The sequence below is a fragment of the Vespa velutina genome, chromosome 5 (genome assembly GCF_912470025.1).
Source record: "Vespa velutina chromosome 5, iVesVel2.1, whole genome shotgun sequence".
NCBI lineage: Eukaryota > Metazoa > Arthropoda > Insecta > Hymenoptera > Vespidae > Vespa > Vespa velutina.
In genome coordinates, this window is record NC_062192.1 from 885001 (window position 1) to 912500 (window position 27500).

The window sequence follows — 27500 nt, forward strand, 5'->3', positions numbered from 1 at the left end:
AAGGAAGGACAATTCTTTTATTATTATTATTATTATTATTATTATTATTATTATTATTATTATTTCTTTTTTTTTCCTTTCTTTCCTCTCTTGCGTTAAGTTTTTCTATCCTGATTTTTTTTTTTTTTTTTTTTTTCTTTTTTTCTCTCTTTTAATAATAAACGCAATCTTTTCCGTCGTTCTCACGAAAATGCTCCTATATCTTCGATCTTGTCATTAGATTTATAATGTACGTTATATGTTGCGTGATATAATAATATATATTTTTTATCTAATACCGCAAGTTTGTACGCATTCGCAATGAAACTTTGAAAATTTATTTACCCGTAGAAAAATTTACTCTAACAAAATTCTCCGCTCGCAAGAATCGATATGAGATTTTCAGTCCTTCTTTCTTTTGACATTTTTTTTTTTTTTTTTTTTTTTTCTCTCTTTTTCCTTTAATTTTTTTCAACACCCTCGAGAAGAAAATTCGAGGTGGAAATTCTATTGCCATCGCGCATCTAACGCCCCAGATCGTTGTGTTCTATGATCGTGAACTCGTTTAATGGATACGCCAACGTGTCGTGAATCGTAAAAGATTAAAGTACAAGCGATTATGTGCGCACTGTGAAGTGGCGATATGGTGTTGCGGTGCAGAATCGCGACCTCGGTGCATATGATTTCATTCGCAATGGATTTGAGTGGAAGGAACGAGGTCAACCAGATACGCGAAGGTATTTTCACGTGTACAGGATTATTCGCCGTACTCGAATTCGAAAGTACATACATAAGCGTATTAATTACGTATCTACATTCGAACAATCTCACATTCGAATTTTATCGTTTATAACCGTAGCCGTACCCCAAAATTAAATAACGTTATCTCATTCCGAAGAAAAAGAAATAAAAAAATACAAAAAATACGAAAAACATAAAAAAAAAAAAAAGAAGAAAGAAAAAGAAAAAAGAAAATATTTTCTTTTCTCTCTTTTTTCCTTCGTTCCTTTTTTTCTTTTTTCATGGCATAATCATAGTGAACCTATAATGATCATGTAAGAACATAAATGAAACGTGATTTTAAAAATTCAGCGACAGTAATTTATTCGAAAGTTTCTAATGCACCTTTATGATATAATAACGGATAAACGAAAAAGTCATTATGGTCGATGACCCGATCGAAAATAGTTGGAAAATAGTTTGAGAAAGTTGTAACTTGTATATATATGTATGCGTGCATACATGCATGCATGTATGTATGTATAAGAGAAAAATCAATCTAGGCTGATTACGTTTTATATATATTTCATATTTCGTCCTTGTTTTCTTACGAGGTTACGTTGTCGTATTAAAATTACAAAACTGATGAATAATATTACAGAAAAATATTCAATCGAAGTATTAGAGTTAGATCATTTGATCGTTGGCCATTAAAAAGAGTTTCACAAGCACTCTTACTAACTTTCAGGAAAACAAACCGTAAAGCGTCAGCTTCTAATTAAAAGAGTGTAAATTAACTCGTCAAATAATCGTTCAGCAACGAAATGCCTTCTCTTTATTTGTTTCTTTTTTTTCCTGTATTTTCTCTCTCTCTCTCCCTCTCTCCCTGTGTGTGTGTGTGTGTGTGTGTTTATTTTTGTGTGCGTCGGCCCGTTATTTTCTAACGTTCCCCTAAAAGTGTTGAGGAGAAAAGTTTAAAGTTATTTGGGTTGAGATAACTATGGAAGGTGTGTACCTTTCATGTACGTATGTGTGTTTGTAAAGGAAATTACACAACACACACATGTATTTATATATATATATATGTATATATAAAACATACTCATACGTATGTAGATTCGTGTATGCATATATGTCTCGATAAGTGAAAAACAAAAATAGGTGTGGCATTTGAGGAGAAGTTTTCTCGTGTAAGTCTTTCAAAAGAACGAAGAGGAAAAAAATTCTGAAAGAAAGTAAAAAAAAAAAAAAAAGGAATTTCTTTTTCTCTCTTTTGAAATTATTTTCGTACAACAATTATTTCTAGTTGACGATCGATAATGTTTCCCTACAATTAATTACATGGATAGTGAAAACAAATGTCTATCTAGAGAGAGAGTTTTATCGAACTGTGTCGCAGGGACAGGTATTATCCACTTATCGCAGATTATTAAAGTTATTTTTAATCATTCGTGGAATCACTCGATCGCCAGTCCCCCATCGCATTCAAGCAAACACAGATTTATGTTTATATAGGATATATAAACAAACGCCGACGTATAATCATCGTAGTATGATCGATGGAGAAAAAGCGACTTTAGAAAATTTGTCTTTTGTATGAGAAAAACAAAGAAAGAGAGAGAGAGAGAGAGAGAGAGAGAGAGAGAGAAATAAAAAAAAAATATATGTTTACCCCAAATAACGGAACAAAATACAAATTTTTCGTGGAAACGTTAGCCAAAGAATTTCTTTTTTTTCTTTTTTTCCTTATATTTTTCAAATTTTCCAAATGCAATCTCGGTTAAATTAATTTATTTTTCTTCTCTACTTCTCTCTCCTCTCCTCTCCTCTTTTCTCTCTCTCTCTCTCTCTCTCTCTCTCTCTCTCTCTCTCTCTCTCTCTCTCTCTTTTTCTTTTTCGCAAGATCGCGTGCTCGTTATAATTCTCGCTTCTGCACTGGCGCAAACAAGATCGATTTCCGACCTTTTAGCTATTGTCGAGTCTCATTTTTATCGTTGATGAATATCAAAGCTCACGCCATTTGTTGGAAAATCTATTCCTTTATCCTGGCCTATTGTTCTCTCTCTCTCTTTCTCTCTCTCTCTGTCTTTCTCTTCTTTTTTTTTTTTGTCATACATTTTGAAAAATCCGGAAAGTTATAAAAAAAAAAAAGAAAAATATAATCAACAAACTATTATTGTTCTAATCGACGATACTAAATGTTCTAGAAAATGAAGACATTAAGTCTCAAGCGTATATGATCAAGATTAACAAATCCGATCCTTAACTAATGGACAATAGTGCAAAGTACATAGAGCAAAGATTTATCAGAAAATTTATCGTTTACTTAATGGTCTAAGAAATATTGCATTCCGCAAATACCTTTTCTTCGGCATTAACTATAACAACGGTCAAATATACTTTAAACGATTCACTTCCGTGATATAACCATCAGGGGTCTATCTCTCTGGGAGGGGGAGCATGGCAAAAGCAACAACTCGCTTGGATACGGAACATTGGTTGAGAATTTTATCGAGGCCATTTTCATTTAATATTTTTAACTCTCTTCCTCCTACCATACTTTCTTTCTTGTTTTATTTTTTTTTTTTTTTGCACGACGACGAATATTGCACGAAAATGTTTTCTTCTTTTTCCTTGTAGAAAAAAAAAAAAAAAAAAAAAAAAAAAAAAAAATTATTAAAACCAACGTCCTCACAGTAAATACGTTTCGGTAAGGAAAAATATAAAATTAACGTAAAATTGAGAGTGCTTGATTTTTCTTTTTCGTCTTCTTTGTTCTTCTTTTTCTTTTTTTTTTTTTTTTTCGACGGTAGAACTTGACGTCGTTAAATAATATTACTTTTTTTTCCTTTGTCTTCTTTAATACTTTACTACACGGATATCAGGATGTACTATAACGCGTTCCGCATATTAAATGCATTCGTGAAACTATTTTACTTTGTATCCCTTCTCTCCTACGCCAATGTGTCGGCGTAACGGAAAAAAAAAGCAATATGGCCGAAGCCATTCATTAAAAACGACCAAGATTTATAATCCGAAGTGAAATTACTCGCCGTACCAGTTTGGAGAATGATCGAACGATAATAGTGAGATTCGCAAAAATTTCTAATACGTCGCCATGAATGCGTATATATATATATATATATATACACACACACGCACACATATCTCATAATTTAAATACTTTCTCGATCGTGGCTTTTCGATAAGCTTGCCGGAAATACTAGAGCAATGGCGTAACCATTGGAACCTATTTTTTTTTTTGTTTTTTTTTTTTTTTTGTTACAAAACCTTAAAACATTTAAATATATATATATATATATATATATATATATATATATATATATATATACATTATATTTCACAATGCTTTATCATTACGATAGCTTTTTTAATATTTATATCGCTTAACCGTACATTATTAAAATTATTATTTCAAAGTTGAAATATTCATTGTTTGAAATTTACGACTACGCCATTGGCGTAGATACGAAATTCGTGCATAACAACATGATGATGAGGAGTAATGGTAGTTGCATTGCGGAATGAATATGTTCGTTTAACAAGGGAGAAAATATTATTATTCGTTATCGATTTTCTTTCTATGAGTAGAAGGGCGATGGGAAAAGGGGGAGAGGGAGGGGTAGGGGGAAGGTTCTCTCACACGCACGTTTATGTACGTTCGTAAATGAATAAGTATACGTGAATGCGTGCATGGTTGCGTGAGTAAGCGTGTATCTTCTGTAAAATACGGTTCATTCGGTTTGCAAAGGCAATATTATAAAAGTTCGCGCAAACGACCGCTGCTTTCTAGGCAAAACCGGCTCCAACCGGTAAGCCAATACGACAGTGTCGATGCATCGATCTCACAATCACTTTCAGGGCTATTTTCTACATACACTTTCGTGCATATCGGGTAATTGTTAAGTTACAAAATCAAATTCAATATCTATCGAGCACTTATCATTTTCTTTTTTCTTCTTTTCTTTTTTCCTTTTTTTTCAATCTACTATACCGATAAATGGTAATCAAGCAATTGATCATTGCAACTTTTTCTTTTTTTTTTTTTTTTTTACTTTTTTTTTTTTGTCTTTTTGTCTTTTTAGGGGGCTCAAAAGTTCCTGGATAAACTCGATAAATCAATTACACTTTTTCCAGACGTTTTAGATTAACTGTTTTTCTTTGTTTTTTCTTTTATTTTTTTTTTTTTTTTTTTTTTTTTTTTTTTTTTTTTGTCCGGATTGTTAAACTATAAGGGGCAGTTTGTAAGATTACACGATTAAACTATTAGCGCCGTAAAGAAGTCTCGAAAAGTAGTAATTGATTTTTAAGATTGCCTAAGAACTTTCGGCCCATCTAGAAACTTTTGTTCCTTCCTTCTACCTCCCCCTTTCCCTTGTAGTAATTAAAATATCGACACTAGACTCGTTAGCAAGATTAAATCTTTTTCATTCGTTCTCCTCTTTTTTCCTTCTTCTTCTCTTCGTTTTCGTTTTTTTTTCTTTTTTTTTTTCTTTTTTTTTTTTCTTTTTTTTCTTCTTTTTTTTTCCCCCCCTCTTCGTAACACTTCGATGGGATTTATTTTCGTTGTTAAATCGCCGTCGATTTCGAGGCACGATATAACTGAGTTTCTCGATATTTCATTCCTTCGTCGAACGTTTCCGTTATCCATTAAAAAAGGGAAAAATTCCCTCGTCTCACTTTCGCTCTCGTAAAATCCATTTACCAGTCGATATATCAAAGGGAATTTTATCGCGATAATTTTCTAGCAAAAATTAGAGATTTTTGTTGGGGAGAAAAAAGGGAGAAAGAAAAAGAAATAAAATAAAACGAAACGAATAATAACAACAATGGTATAGTCTCATCGTTAAACCACAATTACCGTATCTTTTCTAAATCGTATTTTGTGTAATCTTTGCATACGTGTGTGTATGTTTGCGATGGTATTTTTTGATTCGTTTATTTTACGTTCAATCGTAAAATATTTAATCGAAATCAATGGGATCAAACATTTTCATTGCTTTTTTTTTTTTTTTTTTTTTTTTTTTTTTAAGAGAGAAAAAAAACAACAAAATTCCGATCCCTATTCGTTGTAAACGTCGAAGCAGAATAAAATAAGATTTTGACGATCCCAAGAGGAAAAGAGAATTTCTTCAATCTTCTCATTTTCTCATTACTCTATCAAGGCGATCAAGCGGGATAGAGAATCAACTTTGTTGGGCTCCTCCTCTCGTCTCAGGAAACCGGTTTCTCGTAAATATACTCGAACGTGCAATTAATTATTGCGCTGGTCGAGTGGAATCTAAGTAATAGTAGCTGTAGTAGAGTAGTGGTAATTGTAGTAGTATGACGGTGGGTAGTGGTAGTAGTATTACATAGTAATCCGAGGAGAGGTATCTTTGAGATTGTAAGAAGTTCCGGTGGTTCGCTCTCAACGTTTATTCTTGATCGTGATTTCTTTAATATATCGACCTCTCCTTCTTCTAAAAGTCAAGGAATCTCGATTCGTAATAAAAGAATCAATCGACTTCTTTTTCTTCTTTGTATTTATTCGATCGAAAAATAATATACAGCTAGTCGAAAGTGCTAAAATAATTTTTAAAATCGATTACTTTTTTCCAAAACGTTTTGGGTTTTCTCCTTTTTTCTTCTCTCTCTCTCTCTCTCTCTCTCTCTCTCTCTCTCTCTTTCTCTCTCTCTCTTTTAGAGATTGTAAAAAAAAATTTCCAACGTAGAAAAAAAGATCCCTATTTCCTTGTAGTTTTATAATCCTCACCGAAAACAAAAGGAGAAAATAAGATATTAATCGAAAAAGTCAGGAGAAGAAGGAGATCGTTAAAATTGTCTCTAAGAGAAATTTAGTTTCTTAAACTCTGTAGATCAATTAATGTCAGAAAGGGAGGAGGGGAAGAAAAAAAGAAAAAAGAAATATTTTCCTTAACGCGTAGAAATAAATTATTAGAACATTCTGTTATGATATATGTTGTCTGACAAGTTTTATAGATCTTTCGTCGCCAATGAAAATCCTTCGGCAAACACACACGTGAACGCGTATAATTTTCAAGACGTTAGGCGCCTACAGGAGCGAAGACAGGTAGAGTCATCCAGACTATTTTTGTCAATGCGTCGTCGTTAAACAAGATTGTTTTATTATACTGCAAGAGATGGAGAATGAACGTACGTTTGTGTATATAAGCACGTGACCGAGAGATGAAATCAAACAAACACCAAATGAAAATTTACTCTCTTAATGTATGTATAACCGGCGTTAGTTTCGTTTCGTTTCGTTTCGTATAATTTCATATACCGAGATACGAGGAGTTTTTGAAATATTTTCAATGATCGACGGATATTATATTATACATTTTCTCGGGCGCGATTAATCGTCAAAATTTTACGAGCCAATACAACATATATATATATATATATATGTATGTATATATATGTAACTCATGTAACCACAAGAATGAGCCTTCGTGTATTTGGAAAATAGGTTAAAATCGTACACACATGAAAGACTATGGTACATACATCGCATCGCATATCACACGTATATAATATATATACACCTATATATATGTATATATATATATATATATATATATACACATATATATATATGTATACTTGTGCTACTTATATTGTTGAACCATATTTACGATCAATAAATCCGTCATCGTGTCACGTGCGAACGGCAAGTGGTGGACGACGACGCCTTCGAATCCCATAGTCTCTCAAACAATTTTATTTTAAATTTTCAAATATCCTTGACTTTTACGGATCTAACGTTGAATTTATAAAAACGTCCGATGAAACTTTGTCATTGATATGAATGACCCATTAAATTTTAGAATATTGTATATCGCCCGAGGTGTATTTACGTAACGCAGGCAAAACATGAATAACATTTCGCATATAAGATTTTCTAATCGAAATCTTCCATAGTTTTTATTTGGCTTTTTTTTTTCTTCTTTTTCTTTTCTTCTTTTTTTCTTTTTTTTTTAATCATAATTTTAGACCATCAAGAAAAACATCACAGATAGAGATCATTAATTCTTTATATAATCGATAATGATATCTGAATAATTTATTAGACATTATTAATAATCGTCTATGTGTGTGTGTGTATATATAAATAAATTGCTCACGTTTAAACAATCGAAAATGAAGAAAGTTTAAGGCAAGGGTGTTATTTTTAAGCAGATATTTTGGTTGAAATTAACCAAAGTGCTTACATCACCATTCAAGAAGAGATTGCACGAGTCGTAAAACTATAAAGGCTCTCGATAATGCTTTCTCGGTATTCCTGTGTTTATATGTACAGAAGAAGATGAAGATGATGAAGAAGAAGAAGAAAAAGAAGAAGAAGAAGAAGAAGAAATATGTACACCTTCCGTTCTCTCGTATTATCAGTAACAGCTGGTAGAGAGTGGAAATTTTCGACGCAATCCTCAAACCCCTCTCCATCCTGTCCCCTCTCATTTTTATTATTAATTATCTTACTCAAAGAATGTCTGCTCGAAATAGCTCTCAATATTTTTCTTTCTTTTTCTTTTGCTTCTTCTTTTTTTGCATATTTATCAGACGTCAACACGGACGAGACAAGGACGAGAAATATTATTTATCGGCTGTGTATAATAACATAAATAAAAGTTCCCAAACGAATCCCAAAAATTCCTAGGTGATATTTTTATAATCGTGTTTACTTTTTTTTTCCTGGACTTATTATCAGGCTTATATTTTTATTTATTTATTATTTTTTTCTTTTTTTCATTTCTTTTTCTTCAGACTGTTACAAGTCTAGGAACTTTTTTGTAATCTGAAAGAAAAGAAAAAAAAAAAAAAGAAAGAATTAATGTTAACAGATTTGGAAGAAAAATTGTGTATAATTGACTTTTAAAATCGCTTGAAAATGTTTCGCCCTATTTCTTATTAAAAAAGAAAAAAGAAGAAAAAAAAAAAAAAAGAAAATGGAAGAAGATTAGATATAATCTCCGTCGACAGTATCTTCTCTTGGCGTGTCTAAACTCTACTCTCTTTTGGGAGAAACGAAACACGTGAATCGACTGCGACAACGACGAAAGAGATACGGGGAAAAGGAGGTCTTTTAATGTCAAGAGGTCGAGTCTTATCATGTCGTAGAAAAGTTGCAACTTCATGAAAAAAAGAAAAGAAAAAAAAAACAAAAAAGAAAAAAGTCCTGCCCTCGGACATTTTTACTCCGAGATCTTATTTACGATTTGCCAAAATCTTACTTCACGTATTATTCTTTTTTTTCTTTCTTTCTTTCCTTTTCTTTTCTTTTCCTTCATTTTCTTTTATCGGATGCTGATTATGTAACTTTCTTCGTGCTTACGTACGCGATACATGATGAAGTTGGGTCAAAAAGGTTGGAATATATATTGTATGTATGTATATAGTATCAGAATAAATAGAAATCGAAGTGATATATAGTAGATTTATTCGGAAAAAAATTTCTAGAGTAAGCTGTGATTTCTTTATTCTCTCTCTCTCTCTCTCTCTATATATATATATATATATATATATGAATAGTGGACCCAATAAATATAATATAATTGTTGCTCAAAAAACAAGTTATGCCATGATGACAAATTAAGTAATTATCTTCGTTAAAAATACAATTGGAGTGTGACATAAACAACGAAGAAAAAAAATTACACTGATGTAAATACATATACACATACTTGATAACCTATTAATTGCTATCATATAGTAATATGACCTCTCTCTCTCTCTCTCTCTCTTTCTTTCTCTCTTGCTCGCTCGCTCCGTTCACTCGCTTACGATGTATCCTTTAAAAAGTCACGCCTAACAGACGATGGGAGACACCGTTAAGCTTGGCTATTAATAATCGAGCATCTCCAAGAGAGACAACGATATTTATCCCTTCCTCGTTGTACTTCGCATATCGTATAACAAAAAGGGCTCTCAACGTTGTAACGTGATACTCGTGTAACATCGAGTTCTTATGTTCAAGATGGCTTTTTAAGCTCCTTCTAATTATTGGTTCCTATCTCTATATCATCTCTATTGAACTCAAACATAATATAAATATAAATATAAATATATATATATTTTTTTTTTCAATTGTTATAATCTATGATTGTTTGATCATAATCAGATTTTATAAAAAGAATCAAACGGAGACGTTCATACGTAAATATATAATAAATCATTATTTTCTTATTTAAAAATTGACTATTTCAAATTTGCCGCGAGTTTTTATCGGCGACAGATTGATGCAAGCGGATGGTGCTGCCACCTGGTAACGTACAATATTGAAAGTAAACGAACCGCGTCGTCGTCGTCGTCCTCCAAGCGATCGGCGTTGTGTTGTTGTTGTACGCGAGTTAAAAGATTCCACGCTTTATTATCTTCTCTCGAAACCGAACTGAACTAGATAATCGTCCTGCCGTGAAAAACTCCTTCGACGTTGGCGCCTGAGAACGAGGAACGTAAAGAAAAGGATAGAACAGAAAAAAGATAGGAGAGCGAGAGAGGTAGGGAACTATAAAAGAAAAAAAAAAAAAAAAAAAAAAGGAAAGAAAAGAAAAAAGAAATTTTTACGTTAATTCTTTGTCGCTCAAAAAGAATCGATAATTATTGATGATCATACATTTAAGATCGTTCAATGTTATTATATTTGTGATATCATTTTTTTTTATTATTTTACTTTTTTTCTTTTATACACGTTATGTATATCGACTACGTGAATCAAAACGTACGTAGCCATCTTGTTGTCTTTTATGTTCAAACAACACGATTTCAATCAAGGAACAAATTTTATCGCTTCACATATTTACTCATCGTTTATTACGAAAATATGTTAATATGTATGTGTGTGTGTGTGTGTGTGTTCCATTGTCATTTTCATTAATGATTTGCTTATCGAAAAATATATGAAAGTAGAACGAAAGTACATATTTAAGAAAAGGATGGAACGATACTTTCTCTCTCTCTTTTTTTTTTTTTTTCTTTCCGTTTCTTCTTGTTCTCTCTTCGTCATAAAGTACTACGGTACTGGTGATTCATCATCGCTCATCGCAGTGTCACGCTCGCCAGGACACGATTTGTCGTGTAACATAACCTCTTTTCGTTTCGCTTCGTTTCGTTTCATTTCCGATTTGTCCTTTCGTGGTCACTTAACGATCGTCGTTTATCCTAAAGTTTTAGATTTTCTTAGTCCATTCTATTTTAGTTTTCTATTTGAAAAGATTCACCTTTGTGTCACGTGGCACTATTTACGGCAGTCTTTTTTCATCCGTTAATTGCTTCCTTTTCTTCTTCATTTCTTTTTCTTTCTTTTTCTATCTCTCCCATCAGTGTCGCCATATTCTTTTCCGGTTGAACGACGTTTTAAACGAAGGACCAGAATTTCCATCGAGCCGCTGACAAAGATAAAAGTCTCTTTCCTTTTTATTTCTTCAGTTGAGAAAACTCTTTCGCGTTGGGATTTTATTTTCTTCGTTTTTATTATTTTTTTTCTTTCTTTCTTTCTTTCTTTCTTTCTTTCTTTTCTTTCTTTATTTCTTTTTTTGTTTCTTTTTTTGTTTCGTTCCGTTTGATTTTAATCGACAAACCAAACAAAATCGATTCGTTTGACGTTCTAGAACCACGTTCGAGTCCATCGATCACGTTGAAGGACATTTCGTGTCTCGTACGAACTCAGATTACTCTCGAAGGTTACAAAAATGTTCCTTTTTTTTTTCTTTATTATTTTTTGCACCAATAGCATAATTGCATATTAATCGTCTTGCGACACCGAAAGCCAAGCAATAAGTTCTTGATCCTCTCTCTCTCTCTCTCTATATATATATATATCTCCCTTCCTTTCTTGACCCAATTAATCGATTCAAACGAAAAATAGAGTAAAGTGGAAGAATCGATTTCTCGAACGGTGTAACAGATTGAGCAGAATGATCAATTAAGATAGGAAAGGTATATTACATTGATCATTGTCGCTCTATCCATCTACTATCTATCTATCATATATCCTTATCTCTTACTATTCTAGTACCGACAATCATCGGTCTTTAATTCGTATGAGTTAATGCAAGCGTGTACGCTGTTGCATTTTTATGTAAATAAAAAACATATGTACATAAAGGTACATATATCCTATGTGTGTAAACGGATAGAAAAAGAAAAGAAACAAAAAAAAATTAGAAAAAAAAGAACACATAAAAAAGGATAAAAAAGAGAAGCAATTATCATTCATTCGATCGTCTTATCTCAATCGATCATTCTCGCTAAACCGTTAACTTCCACCAGATCGTTCTCCTTCGGTAACGACGGTTAATCAACCTCTAACGGATCTTGTTTTATCTACGAAGCAAACGGTACAAAATCCAAAGCTGTTCCATCTAAAGATTCAATTTTAATCCTTCGTCCGGGTGAGAAAGAGAGAGAGAGAGGGCTGACGTCATTTGTTAGGATGAGAAAGTTAAGATTGATTCTAGTAAAAGGTCTCTAGGGGAAAAAAAAGAAGCAAAACAAAGAAAGAGAGAAAAGTCCCTAGATGATATTAAAAGTCAATTACTTTTAGATAACCATTGTTAGGAGGTGAGAAAATTAAGATTAATTCGTAAAAGATTGACGAAGGAAAATAGAAGAGATGAACAAATAAAAGGGGATAAATTTGGAAGGTACTACTCTACTATGGGGTGTACTATCAAATGTCTCCCCACTGATTGATTTTAAAAATCAATTATTCATTTTCCTTTGTGATTGCATGTGTAGGGACTTTTGGTCCGCCCTTTAAAAAAAAAAACAAAAAAAAATCGATGAATCTTATAGGAGTAGGTCCGACTAATAGCGGAGAAAAAGAGAGAAAGATAGAAAAGAAAAGAATAGATAATTACACGTTGTTTGTTGAGTTAAACCCCGTGCTTTTTCTCTCTCTCTCTCTCTTTTTCTTTTTTCTTTAACGTACTCGATCGATTCCTCGAACGAAGGTCGCGATCATGGCAATCCGAGAAGCGCATGAGGCACATTTCGTGAGCGGCCGACTTTCCGAGTCGTTCGATTACTCCTTTTCACGAGTTACAAAAGGAGAAGGGAGGTGGTTCAGGTGAAAGAGAAGAAGGAAGGAGGTCCTTGAAGAGGGAGAATCGAACGAATAGGTATCCTCTTAACCTTCACAATTCTATATCTCTCTCTTTTTTCTCCTTTCATTCGATTACGATTTCTATTGTAGATAGTATCATAATCATATTGTATCCTAACCTCTAACTGTTATTATTATCTCCTTTCTTTTTAACAATCTATAATATTTTGAAATATTATTTCTTTATATTTCGTTCATCGTTCTTTTTAATCTTTTCGAACTTTCAATTTTTATTCGTCGTCAAGAGAACAATCTCTTCGAAAGTGTATACGTATCTGTGTGGGTGTGTGCGTAAAAATGTGCGCGCGTGTTATACGAGAGAAAGAGAGAAATTATGCTTACCTACTATACTAGTACAGTTGAGAAACGATACGTCTTCAGAGAGAAACTTTTTGAAAGAGCAACGTGCCACACTCTTCTTATGGCCTCCTTTTAACATTGTATTTCTTTTTAATATTTTAACTTTCATATTTAACTTGTTATACATACATATTTATGTATTCTACATAAGTTTCTCGCATGTCGGTAAACGATTCGAGCAATATTCTTACGTGCGATTCTGATATATTCGACTTGTTAAATTTTTTCTCTCTTTTTTCTCTCTTTTTTTTTTTTTTTTTAAGGTTAACATACATTATTACTATCATCATCATCATCATCATCATCATCATCATCATCATTATTATTAATATCAACGTGCGAGAGAAAGAGGGTAAGAGAATAAAAAAGAAAAGGAAGGGAAAAAAAACATTGATTAGCGATCTGATATATAAAAAAGAATAACGTTTAACGCGTGTAACCATCTTCCCGTGAAAGTATGTACATATTGTCTGAAGTAACGAGTAGTAAAGAACGAGATCGTACCTCGCATTCGTAATAACTCGGGAAAGATCGGAATCGTACGGAAAGATAATAAGTTATACATACGTACATATACACATATACTACCAACATCGAGGATATTCGAACGGAAAAAGAGGAGTCTATAACGTTCCTTACGATCGACCAACTCACAGACGCTTCATCGAGAAGTAACGACGACGACGCAAGAAGCCGGTGTGTTTGTGTGTGTGTGTGTGGTTGCGTAACACAAGCTGTAAGAAAGACGGTACAAAAATGTGTTCCCATCTCGCACGCGCGCGCGCGCGTGTGCGAAAAAGAATCATGTTTTCCGTATCTTTTTCTCTTTCTGTGTCTCTCTCTCTCTCTCTCTCTCTCTCTCTCTCTCTCTCTCTCTCTCTCTCTCTCTCTCTCTCCTTGTCGCGCGAACGCGCTCCGAGGACTGTTAAACAGGGACGAAGCAAAAAGTGGAATAGGAAATGCGACTATCCATCCATCCATTCTTTTATCCTACCGATGGATCCTAGTATTGTTGAAATTCAGTAGCGTATCCAATGTCCAAGGTTTCCCCGTGGCAAAGAAAAAAGAAAGGAAACATTCTTTTTTTAATTAATTAAAGAAGTAAATAAATAAAGAGAAAGAAACGTAAAAAACAAGAACCAAAAAAAAAAAAAAAAAAAGAAACAAACGTTTCTTTTAAATCGTTCATCTTTTTTCTTTCTTTTTCTCTCTTTTTTTTTCTTTTTCTCTCTTTTTTTTTTTTTTTTTTTTTACTGTGTTATCTTGTACGTGGAGAATATTAAAAAATTCGATCCCTTCGATGTAAAACGTATAGAGTTAAAATTGTCATTTGATAAATATGACGTAGAGGAATAGTTAACGAACGAGATTAGAAAGGGGAGTTTGATAATGGTTCATAATTTGTACGGCCCTGTCGCGTCGGCACTTGCACTTTGAGCCCGGCCTACGATAGGCGCGCTGGAATCGGCTTCGCCGGCTCGTGACTCACGGCTGTACACATCGCGAGCGAACGAGCGAGCGAACGAACGAACGAACGAACGAACGAACGAAAGAACGAACGAACGAACGAACGAGCGAGCAAGCAAGCAAGCAAGTAAGCGAGCAAGCAAGCAAGCAAGCAAGAGAAGCCGAGGCTTTCGCTGCAGCCGCCAGCCGCTGGGCGACGAGCGAACAGTGTTTCCTAGTGTGTCGTTCTTGTCTTACGTTGTTACATCGTCATCGTCGTCGTCGCCGTCGTCATCGTCGTTGTGTCGTCGTCTCTAGTGTACCAGAACAGAGGTACAGCGCAAGCATAATCACGCACAGTACCGATCACCTTTCCTGCCAATCTTGTACAATCAAATCTCCAAGGCTCAGACGGTTTCGTGAACTTAACGAGACAGCAGTTATGAAAGAATGAGAGATATATAGAGATAGATAGATAGAGAGAGAGAGAGAGAGAGAAAGAGAAAAAATATATATACATATACATATATATATATGTATATATATATATATATATATCAATATCGTGTATTATTACGATCGTTTACAGTCGATTATTCGTAATAGTGTGGCAATTTATGTGAAATCAGTATTGATCAGTGTAATACGCGCGCGAGACATGGCTATCCTATGTGTGTATGTATATATATATATATATATATGTTAATATATTTATATATATATATATACGCGCGTGTGTGTGTGTGTGTATATACATATATGTGTGTATTTTCAAGAAATATTTATATTACTCGTTTAATCGTACAATCGATCATCGTTTGAATTTTCGCGCCATCTTGTTTTCTCTCCATGCATGCATGTATACATACATACATACGCGTATATACACAGTTACATACATGTTTATATTTTCAAGGACATTTTCTATCTATCAATTTTATTAGAGAAAAATCGAGTTGAAATATTTTCTCATATTTTTTTTTCTTCTCTCCTTGTGTGTGTGTGTGTATGTGTGTGTGTCCTGTGATGTCCGTGCATATGCATCTCTCAGTGAAGATAGAACAGTGTAGTAGTTACGTTTGTCAAAGGTGGTGCTGCTTCGTCCGTGTTGTGTCGATGAAAATTTCACGTGGTAAATCAATCTTTCTCTCTCTCTCTCTCTCTCTCTCTCTCTCTCTCTCTCTTTCTCTCTCTTTCTCTCTCGTTCGTTCGTCGAGTGCTTTGCCTTCTCCTTGTTCTCTTCTCTTCTCTTATCGGTGAATGACGTCGCATGGTGGTGCGCCGCGCTGTTCTGACGTAGAAAACCGGTCATCCCGTCGACTCCTCTCGTCAGCCAGTTTCCTTCCGAAGGGGACGCGCACGTGCAGGATCGTAATCCTGTTTTATTCTCTATCGACGCGACCGACTTAACCTCTCTTTTTCTCTCTCTCTCTCTCTATATATATATATATATATATATATATATATATATATATATCTCCTCGAATATCTATACGTTTTTTCATTTTTTACTTTTCTTTTCTTTTTCTGTTTAATCTTTCTTTTTTTTTTTTTTTTTTTTTTTTTTTTTTTTTTTTTTTTTTTTTTTCTTCCGTTTTTCTTCTCGTAACTAATTTGTAAGTACGATATTCATTTATCTGGAATAATATCATGTCCATAGTATATACGAGTATATGTGTTCGTGTGTATATGTGTGTTCATTTGTATATGTGTCCTTAGTGTGTGGGTGTGTGTGTATACGTGAAAAGAGATTATTATTATTATTATTATTATTATTATTATTATTATTATTATTATCATCAGATCGTTTGAGAAATTTGGCCGCGAAAATTTAACATTGAATTTGATAAGTAAATAAAAGCAATTACGATGGTACGTACGTGTATATATATATATGTATGTGTGTATCATCAATATATATCTAACAAGCGAAATTTATCTTTGAATTCGCACGATACGATACCTAATCCTTATCAAAATGGTCGGAGCGATTTCGTACTCGATGTATAAACCTTATTTTTTTTTTTTTTTTTTTTTCTTTCTTTTTTTTTCCATCGTTTCGAAAACATTCGTATCTTCGTGTTCTATCGTTAGAAAATAATCGATTGGACGGACGTAAAAAATTTTTTTATAGTTTTCCGTATAAAAATACGAAAGTACGTAATTGGAAAGGGGGAAGGGGAGAGAAACTTTTGCAAGTAACTGTACGTTAGGGTAACGCCATTGACGTCAGGCATATGTGCGACCGTGTACCGTCCGGTAATCGCGGCAATGCCGGTGTGCCCGATTATTGTATCTGCAAAAATACGTAAGTGGACGGACGAACGAACGAACGAACGAACGAACGAACGGATGGACGGACGGATGCGTATGTATGTGTTTATATTCGTGTTCGAGTACCTGTAAAACAACCTCCCTCCCTCCTTCTTTTTCTCTTACAATAATATATTTCATGCTTGTAAAACTAGTTTCGATAAAACTGTCACAGGATATCGTATTGCCGTTCTCCATCTTTTTTCTTTTTCTTCTTTTTTTCCCCTTCACTTTTTACCCTTTTTTTTTCTTCTTCTTCTTTTTTCTTTTTTCCTTGATTTAAAATAGTTACAAACGATTTTTAATTTCTTTATGGCTCGTTTCTTAATTTGTCCGGAAACGGAGAATAGAAAAAGAAGATGGAAGATTATTTACGCCTTTTTTACTTCACAGTTGTAATCCACGGTAATCCGTAGTACCGTAATGCACTAACAACCGACTATACTTTCACGATAAGCCCTACATATATATACTACATATATATATATATATATATATATATGTATGTATGTATGTATGTATATACACATGTACGTACATATATTTTATATATATGCGTGCTCCTATTACCTTATTACCGTCGGCTATATAATACAAGATTTTTCCAAGTCGTTGTATTCTAAAGACAGAAAAAGAACGGGTGAAATAGGGAGAGAGGTAAATTCTTCCTCTGATGGTAGCGAGTAAACGATGGAACTATAAACGGAAACTAAGATCGTAGGAATTAACGGTTTACATAACCTGTGCTTTTAAAGACGAGAGCTGGATAGCGCTTGATTAGATTAAACTGTACGAGAGAAGTACAAGAGAATCTTTCTTATTGTTTTCAACGAGAAATAACGTATGAATATTTTTTCCGGTATTTGCGAAGTCTTCTTTTTTAACAACAACAATAATAATAATAATAATAATAATAATAATGATAATAATAGTTATTATTATTATTGTTGTTGTTATCATCTGTTTTTTCTTCGTCTGTTTTTTTATTTATTTTTATTTATTTATTTTTTGTTCTCTTATCTCTTTCTCTCTCTTTCTTTCTCTTTTCATAGCTCGTAACGTTAAAAACGATCGTATTTGCTAATCGAAAACGAACGACACAGTGTTGATAATTATCTTCGATGTATGGTAGTCGTTTGTTTTCATCATCAGGAATCTATCATCGTAGATTGATATCACCGTCTGACGTTACACGATCACATTGCAATTTATTCTTCTTATACGTATGTGTAATACGTAAGTCAAAAACTTGTGTCTATTAATTTTAAATGGGAATTGGTTCGTAATTAATTCAAATACTTTGACATGGCGGATATACAGGATCTACGTGAAATAACGTTTTTTTTTTTTTTATTTATTTTTTTTTTTTTTTTTTTAAGAAAAAAAATTAGAAACTAATTAAAAAAAAAAAGAAAGAAAAAAAATAAGAAAATGGAAGGAAGTATCTATTTCGCGTTCTTTTTTTCATCTCGAATTCCTCGTATATCTCTTTGCATCCAGATACAGAGAAAGAGAGAGAGAGAGAGAGAAAGAGAAAAAAAAATGCAAACTCGATTACACATTCAAGAAGGAAACTCGAATCGAAGGAATTCGCCACGTTCAATAGCAAGCAACTATTATTATTCTCGCGATCTGTAATTCTAATGTCGCGAAACAAAAGCAAGCATGTCTCTGCTTCTTATTCTTCTCCTTCCTCTTCTCCTTCTTCTTCTCCTTCTTCTTCCGGCGTAACGTGCTTATACTTTCGGAAGTCGTCTAACTAAGAAATAGACGCGAGAATTTCATCCCTAAGATGTGCCATACTTTAAGCTTAGTCACACTTCATCTTTTCATTTCACAACGTTGACAACTCAAATACTTCGTCTATCTCAAGAAAAGTATTTTAATTGTTAGGTCGTTCGCTTTTCATCCCTTTAGTTCTTTTTTAATACTTGCTTATAATTTTCTTTTCTTTTTCTTTTTTTTTTTTTTTTTTTTTTTTTTTTTTTTATTAAAAATTATACACTTTTATATATTTACTTGATTTTTATTATCATCTTTGTCTTTATTCTTCGCTCTTCATTTCTTTCTCTCTTTTTTGATTTTCTTTTTTTTCACTTTTTGTTTATTTTTTTTAATTTTTTTTTTTTTTTATCCGAAACAAATCGATAGATTTTCACATTTGAAATTGTACGAGAAAAATCTATCGAAGCAGATCGAATTCACTTTTGCGTCCTTGATTTCAATCCATAGAATTTATCGAAGTCGTTCGTTCTCTTCCGACCATCCTCAACGCGTCCATGGACACGTCATCGTCCGCTTTCTCGACCGCGAATCCTCCTTTCGCGATTCTCGTTCCGTTGCGTTTCTGTAACGAGCCCTAACAAAGTCCTTCGTCATAAATACACACATACACAATCGCACATAAGAGATGCATACATATTGTATGTATGTTGTATGTGTTGTGTGTGTTGTGTGTGTTGTGTGTTTTGAATGTATCTACACATAGATCTTCTATATTTTTGCAAAAAGAAGAAAAAGAAGCCCTCAAAGTCCTCTTATGTTATTCAGAACTTGCGTGTTGCACGTGATATCCTCGTCGAGCCGAAACAAATACCATAATCGATATAATACCATAAATGCCCAACGTCTTTTCTCTTTCTTTCTTGATTTCTTTTATTCTTTTTTCTTTTTCTTTTTCTTTTACTTTTTCTTTTTCTTTTTTCTTTCCAGTTTTAATTCGTGTATACGTATATGTATATATGTATAAGTATTTGTATCGGATCGATGTCTCTTTATACTCTATCCCCTTTTTTTTCGCGACATCGACAATTTTCTTGATTATAATGAAAACCCCTTTTGCACCCTCTCGTCGTAGTCGTCGACGTCGTCGACGTCGTCGCGAGAAATTGCAACGATTTTCTGGCATACTTCCAAAATACTCGACTGTACGAGTTTAAAACTGCTATGCACATTAAATCTACGTAGAAATATATATTAAAATTAAGAATAATTGTTCGGACTAGTAACGCTTGAAATAAATTGAACGATCAAATTAAGATTAAAAATTGTCATTTTTGGGAATAAATATATTCTATTCAAAAAAAAAAAAAAAAAAAAAAGGAAAAGAAAGAAAGTAGTAGATGTCATTTCACATTATCGACAAATATTTGATGATTTATAATATTTCACGTTTAACGAATTAAAAGCGTTAATCATTCTCACATGTAAAAAGTGAGAATGATTAACCTTATTAATGAAAAAGAAAAAAAAAAAGAGATTAAGAGATTAAATGGAGATTAAGGATCGTGATTTTTTTTTTTTTTTTGTTTTTGTTTTTTAGAAAAAGAGAAATGATCCTCTTATGAAATTTACAATCACCTGTTCCCATATATTCCTCTACAATTTAATGAACCAACGTAACATACGTGCTTTCTTATTCTCATCGATCGATTAAAAAACATTACGATGATTTTGACATATATGATTTGGTTGAAACGCATTGAAAAATTTTCCCATTTGAATATTATACATGGAATTTTATAGTTAAAAGGAGAAAAAAGGGGGATTATCTTCACGCGGTCCCATAAAACTCTAAACCATAATTGCACTTATTACGTTCACGCGCGAACGAACGTACGAATAAATCGCAGAAAAGAGAGATACGAAACGTTCGCACTTGAGCTTATTAGATAAACGACGAGGGACTCTCGCACGATTTAAACGTCTCGCTTTAATGCATCTCTCTGTATCTTCTCTCTCTCTCTTTCTCTTTCTGTATGTATGTGTGTATCGTTCATTTACTCACTCACTCTCATTCTCCCCACCTATCGCCCTCATTGACGATGACACATATGTAAATTTCGTCTTTCCATTTCTCCCACACATATTATACTCCCTTATAAGGTTCAAGAAATGAGTCTTGCTGCGTAATAAAAGATGCTTTATCTCAATTATCGAATACCTACATACATACGCACACAAACGTGTATATATATATATATATATATATACATGTATGAATGTATGTATGTATGTATGTATGTATATATAATACATGGATGAACTTGGCCACGCCCAGGAAATAAAAACTTTTCTATAAGAACTGTTATTGAAACTTTAACAAAATGTATCCTTGAAAAACTTTCTGGGATAAACTCGATACGTTCTATCATTGATTTATCGTACCGTATTATCGAAAACGTCAATTTCTATACGACAAAAATTTGCCACGACGATCATCTTAAGAAGAACTTTTTCTAGAGAGAAAAAGAGAGAGAGAGAGAGACAGTGGGAGAGAGAAAGAGAGAGAGGGTACTACGAAACTGGGTATTACTCGACAGTAACAGCTATCGCTTATCAGCATCTAGAGTTGATAACAGAAATAACCAAGTCGAGTTAACTGGTCACGAGCTTATCGTATGTCGAGAAATGGACCTTCCATTCCGTCGTAGTCGTCAAACGTTCGTTAAACCTCACGATCCGCAAACGTTTTTTTTTTTTTTTTTTTTGTTTTTTTCCTTCTTTTTCCTTCTTTTTCCTCTCTCTCTCTCTTTCTCTTTCTCTTTCTCTTTCTCTTTCTCTTTCCTTCTCTCTTTCTCCTCTTTACTCCATAATTTTATCTCTTCTCTCCTCGAAAAAAAAAAAAAAAAGAAAAACATAAGTAATTTCGATCGGTAATAGAAAAAATTTGACGCGTCGAGTTTATTTGAAAAAAAAAAATTTAACAAAAGAAAAAAGAAAAGAAGAAGAAACGAGAGAAATAGACAGAAAAAAGAAAATCATAAGTGAGTTCATATTATCGTCCGTCTTCCTTGTTTGTTATCCTTTTTATTTGTTTTCCTTTGGTATTATTTTTTTTTAGTTTTTTTTTTTTCCTTTTTTTTTTTTTTTTGTAGTTTTTTTTTCCTTTTTTTTTTTTTTTTTCACGCGTCGGTGATAACATATGGGCGTGTGCGCTTAACCAGTGTGTATGTATGTCTTATATGTTTGTATGTAATTGTGTCGTGTCATGGAGGATTACTACACGCATACAAGGTGTGTCGATAAGCTTGTGGCTTTTATAATTTCACAAATATTCACAAACATATATATGTGTGTTTGTGTATGTGTGTATGTGTATATATATATATAAATATATATACATGACTTCAACTACAAAGCTAGTCTTCCGAAACGTGTAAATCGTTGATTAAACATCGTCTTTATATATCGAAATTTCGATTTTTTTTTTTTTTTTTTTTTTTAAATTCCTTTTTTTTCTCCGTATATATGAGTGTTTGTGTGTGTGTTTATTTCATATCACGTTCACAGCCCACACATCGAGTTCACCATAATCAAATTGAAATTTTCCCAAAAATGTAATCATTCTGAATTATTTTACTTTTCCTTTTTATCGTGACACGCTTGTATCTCCTGTTCTAACATCTATTCACTCCGTTATCGCGATACATATAAATATTGAGTATATATGTACTGATATATATTAATATATATATATATTGAGTATTTACGTGCTACGGTTCAGTAACGACACAATTTTTTTTTTTTTTTTCTTTCTTTCTTTCTAATAAGATTTAAAGTTTTTTTCGTTCTGATCGTCGATATTCCAGTATATATTTCATGTAAATCAAGTTTGTAACGAACGAGTCACGCCCACACGCCCGTACACATTCGAAGTAGATGCTAGATAGAATGTTGTTGCACTGAGAAAGATATCGGCCATTTAAAAAATAATTTCTCTTGTTAGAAAAAATGGTCGCCCTTTTTCTTTCCTTCTTCTTCTTTTTTTTTTTTCTTTTTCTTTTTCTTTTTCTTTTTCTTTTTTCCCCGTAGAAAGTCATGACTTTATCTTCCAAGAAGACAAGAATTTATCTTCCATGAGTGTCCTCCTTTCAAATAACATGCATTAGTCGGTCGTTTGGTTTCTTCGAAATTATTTTCTTTTCATTTTTTTTTTTCTTTTTTTTTTTTTTCTTTTTTTTTGTATCGATAAAGTTCCTCGAATTTTCAGAATGAAATATCGATCGATATATATATATATATGTATATATATCGTACGATATACGATAAATCAATTAATCGAACCGATTATTTTTAACGGATAGAATCCACCACAAGGGGGTCATGGATGTTAAATGAATTCACCATCCGGTATCTCCAAATCGACGAAACCAAACTCGATTCGCTTTATTACGTTTACTGATCTCTTGAGAATTGACTCTTCATATATCTAACTATGTACAAGTACGTATATATATATTATATATATATATATATATATATATATATATAGACACAATTCACATTAAATTTTCTCTTGAAAATTTTCTCCGATCGATTTTTTTTTTTACCTATACGAAAAGAAAAAAGATGATACTTCTTTGGGATTTCGATAATAATAATCTAATTCATAAGGATTAAATCGATAAAGAAACAAAGGTATTTTCGTTGATGTAAATTTATCTACGTGCTCGCGTACGCACGTGGATATTATTTTTACGACACTATTTTGTCTCTCTCTCTCTCTCTCCTTCCCCCTCTCTCTCTCTCTCTCTCTCAGATATCTTTCTAATACTTGTTTACCCGTAAATTTGGTTATTAAAATCGCGATCACTGTGGCGCATTGACGTCACAAAATGAGAAAATACTTTTAATGGTTATTTCTCTCCGATAATATTCGGAATGAGAAAAATCGTACAGAGCTTATCGATTTTATCGAATATATCTCTTTTTGACAAAAATAAAATAAAATAAAATAAGGAAAAGAAAAAATACTCGTACATGACACATAGTTGTCCCCTACAATCTCGCCATTGAAAAGCTTTGAATATTATTCATTTACATTCCGTCATCGAAGCTACGTTTTTTGTATGCCGTCCGTTGCTTTCTTGCTTATTTAATTTGTATGTGTTACGAGAAGAAAAAAAAGAATATATATATATATATATATATTTGACGAAAAAAAAAAAGAAAAGAAAAAAAAAGATGGTAAAAGGAAACTGTGTTTGGGTTTTACGTAAAGTCCTCGTTAAGTGACGAATCGTCGAGCTTATCGAAGAAACGCGTGCACCTTGCGTCGTCGTTCATCGTCCACGTCCATCGACAGCTAATATAAAAGAGCAATGCTTTTTATATATACATATATATATAATATATATATATATTATATATTATATATTATATATATATATATATGTATACACAAAGATCGAAACAAAAAAAAACAACAACAACAACGATAAGGAGAAAATTCGAAAATTTAACGAAGACAATACGTCTTCTTCTTCTTCTTATTTCTAACAGAAAGGTGCGCATCATCTCTGGTTTCTATCGCCCAGGAACGTGGACTTTAAAAATCGATGTTGAAACGCCATCGATCGATCGATCATTTTCATGAAGGACATCTTTTACTATCGAGGAAGCCCGAGAGGGAAGATCGTGTCTTAGGAAAAAGAAGTGGGGAGAAGAGAGAGAGAAGAAAGGGAAAAAAAAGATAGAGAAGTGGAGAAGACACGTAGAGAAGATTGCTCTAAATTTGTGTCCACTCGAAGAATATAAACTCGATTCCTCGATAATGGAGGATCGAGAGAGTCCCTTTGCTAGGACTCAACCTAGTAGAAGCTCGATAAGACCACCGAGTATTTTACGAAGGGCTGCCATACTAACGGTTGGTAATGTCGGTGGTGTTGGTGGTGGTGTCGGCGGTGGTGGTGGTCACGAAACTGGACGACAGGAACTAACAAGTCCAAAAACAATGAACAAGAGACTACCTACGACACATACCACTGCCTTGGACAATTTGAAACAATGGGAATTGGTTGAAGATGGTAATAAAGGTCTTCAAGTTGTCGAGAAAAGAAGTTGTTTGAAGGTACCGTGCAGTCCTTCTTATGGAAATAGGACTCCGGTCTTTGCTAGAAGGACAATGCCTGTTGAAAATGCAATGATCGACGTGAATCTCGAAGAAAAATTAAAGGCTTTCAAGAACTCAAAGATCATTCAACCGATTCTCGAGCCGTCATTGATACCATTATCGAGCGAGCAAGTAGTTACTTCGATCGATTCGTCCAAATCACCTGTCAGTCTCGACTTGTTATTCAAGCAACGACAACAACAACAACAACAACAGGAACAACAGCAATATCAACAGCAGCAGCAGCAGCAACAACAACAACAACAACAACAAAAGAAAAATACTAACGAGGAAAGTACTGACATGCTTCAACGATTGGAACAACAGGTCAAAGCGATCGAATTGGGTACGATTGCAGCAGCGAAAACCCGTCAATTGGAAAACAGTGAGGAATTTGGGCACGAGGTTGAATTACGTTACAGGGAACACGAGGATCTATTGAAGAATGTAACAGACGACGAGGCCGAGGGGTAAATTTTATCAATTTATTCTACGTACATACTCGTTCGCGCGTGTGTATATATGTGGCTGGGTGTCCGTATGTGTGCGTGTGTTTGATATACGCGCGATTTTCAATCGAATTCATTTACCTTTTCTTCTTCTTCTTCTTCTTCGCCTTCTTCTTCTTCTTCTTCTTTTTCTTCGTAGTTTTTTCCTGTTTCTTTTCTTTATCTTTTTTTTTTTTTTTGTTTTTTTTTTTTTTTTTTTTTTTTTTTGGTTTTTTTTCCCCTTTGTTCACATCCGTTCGTCAGAAACGATCGTTCCGTGAAATTAATCGACAAGCACGAATAATCCTCAACGTAAAGAGGAAAATCAATGTATTTTCTTTATTCGAGCGCGCTATCGTAGAACTTGATTGCGTACACACTCGCTCGTGATATATCCGAGCAACAATCAACGCTCCATTACACCCACACTGCCGATACCCTTTCCTCGCTCGAATTGCCATTTAGTTTATCCAATTTGATCGGCCAATTCTTTCGATTTCCGCCGTTTCGTCCTCATTTGCTATTAGGCACGACGAGGAAAATAGCAGGGGGTTTGGCTCGCTGATAAAACACTGTGCTTTGCTTTATTTCATTTGGATTTTCTCTCTTTTCTTTTTCTTATTTCTCTCTCTCTCTCTCTCTCTCTCTCTCTCTCTCTCTCTCTATCTATCTATCTCTCTCTATCTCTCTCTTTTTTTCTTTGTCGAATCTATCAACAAACTTGTTCGTCGATCGGTATCCATTAGTTATTTTTCGTGCGCATACATATATACACACGCACGCGCGTGTGAAAAAAACTTGTAATATATATACACATATATATATATATATATGTATATATATATACATGTACACCTTGAGAGAAATATCTCCTTTCGAGATGGATCGAAAAAAAGAAAAACAAAAAAAGAGATAAATTTATAAAAAGAGAAAAAAAGAATGCCAAAAAAAAAAAAAAAAAAGAAAAATAAAATAAATAAATGAATAAAAAATCAACCAACAAAAACAAAACGAAACACCTGAATAAAAGGGCCTCGCCATTGCATCGTGGAGACGCTACGAGAAACTCAACCGGAAATGCAAGCATCGCACCGAAGAAGCCCTCCTCGGTGAAGCTCTCGAGGACAGCTTCCGATACTAGACGAGGACAGGAAACGGAAATTCCCTTGAGAGCTCAGACGAGGGTGCAACCAGTTCGCACCCTCGTACGACCAATCATCACGAAAAAAGATCATCAACGTCAGCTGCAGCAACAACAGTTACAGCTACAACAACAACAACAACAACAACAACAACAACAACTACTACTACAACAGCATCATCAGCAGCAACAGCAACAACAACAGAACAATATTGTGAGCAGTACTTTCAGGCCACTCTCTGACGTCATGCAGAAAGGTGTTCGTAACGAGAAGGAGGTATCGAAAAATCTTTCTCTTTCTCTCCCTCTCTCTCACTTTCTCTTTCGCTCTCTCTCTCTCTCTCTCTCTCTATATATATATATATCTTTTGTTTTCCTTCCCCTTCCCTTTTAAACAATCCCCTCCCTCAATCCACGATAATGATAATGGTATCTTAATTAATGTTATCTCGTAGCATCGAATCGATTTTTATATTATCGTTCTTTCAAATCCGCCAGCTGCCTCTTTCGTTATTTTCAACGTTAACATTTGACAGCAAAAAAAGAAAAAATTACTAGAAAAATTGTTCGCGCGTGAGAAACGTTGAACGATTTTATTATTAAGAAATATTGTCGTGTGTACTTCTAACTGTCCAACATTCGATCGGAATGGCAAATATGTATATACGCGTATACACATATGTGTAATACTTTTTTCTTGGAGGAAATAGGCAAACCTTGCACGATTCTACGATTCGTCAGAATTTATCGATTGTATTCTTTTATTACGTTTCTACTATCACAATGACTTAGCAAACAGTTCTGAAAATATCGCGCAATCTTTCTCTCTCTCTCTTTCTCCCCCTCTCCCTCCTCTCTTTCTCTCTCTCTCTTTCTCTCTCTCTCTCTCATACACACGCGCACACACACACACAACTTTTTATCTGATATCTCGACGATACTCAAGTTATTTTAATGTTAATTTGATTGAAGGGGTTCTTTTTTCTTTCTTCTTTCTTTTTCTTTTTCTTTCCATTTAATATCTCGATAATT

General features: G+C 33.6%; 1 protein-coding gene across 27 annotated transcripts in view; it reads left to right on the forward strand.

Moving 5' to 3' along the window:
* Positions 1-27500, forward strand: part of LOC124949247 (serine/threonine-protein kinase MARK2-like) — an 80262-nt gene that overhangs the window by 28708 nt on the left and 24054 nt on the right. For 21 of the 27 annotated variants that reach the window (XM_047494009.1, XM_047494027.1, XM_047494029.1 and 18 more), the window contains exons 2-3: positions 24230-25309; positions 26358-26745. The exons of 3 other annotated variants lie outside the window; for them this stretch is intronic. In XM_047494009.1, the coding sequence (XP_047349965.1) occupies positions 24501-25309; positions 26358-26745 (1197 nt within the window). In that variant the 5' untranslated portion in view covers positions 24230-24500. Of the gene's footprint in view, positions 1-9818; positions 10221-14801; positions 14966-21661; positions 21712-24229; positions 25310-26357; positions 26746-27500 lie in introns of those variants that run through there. 3 more of the 27 variants (XM_047494011.1, XM_047494010.1, XM_047494012.1) reach the window with 3 other exon arrangements.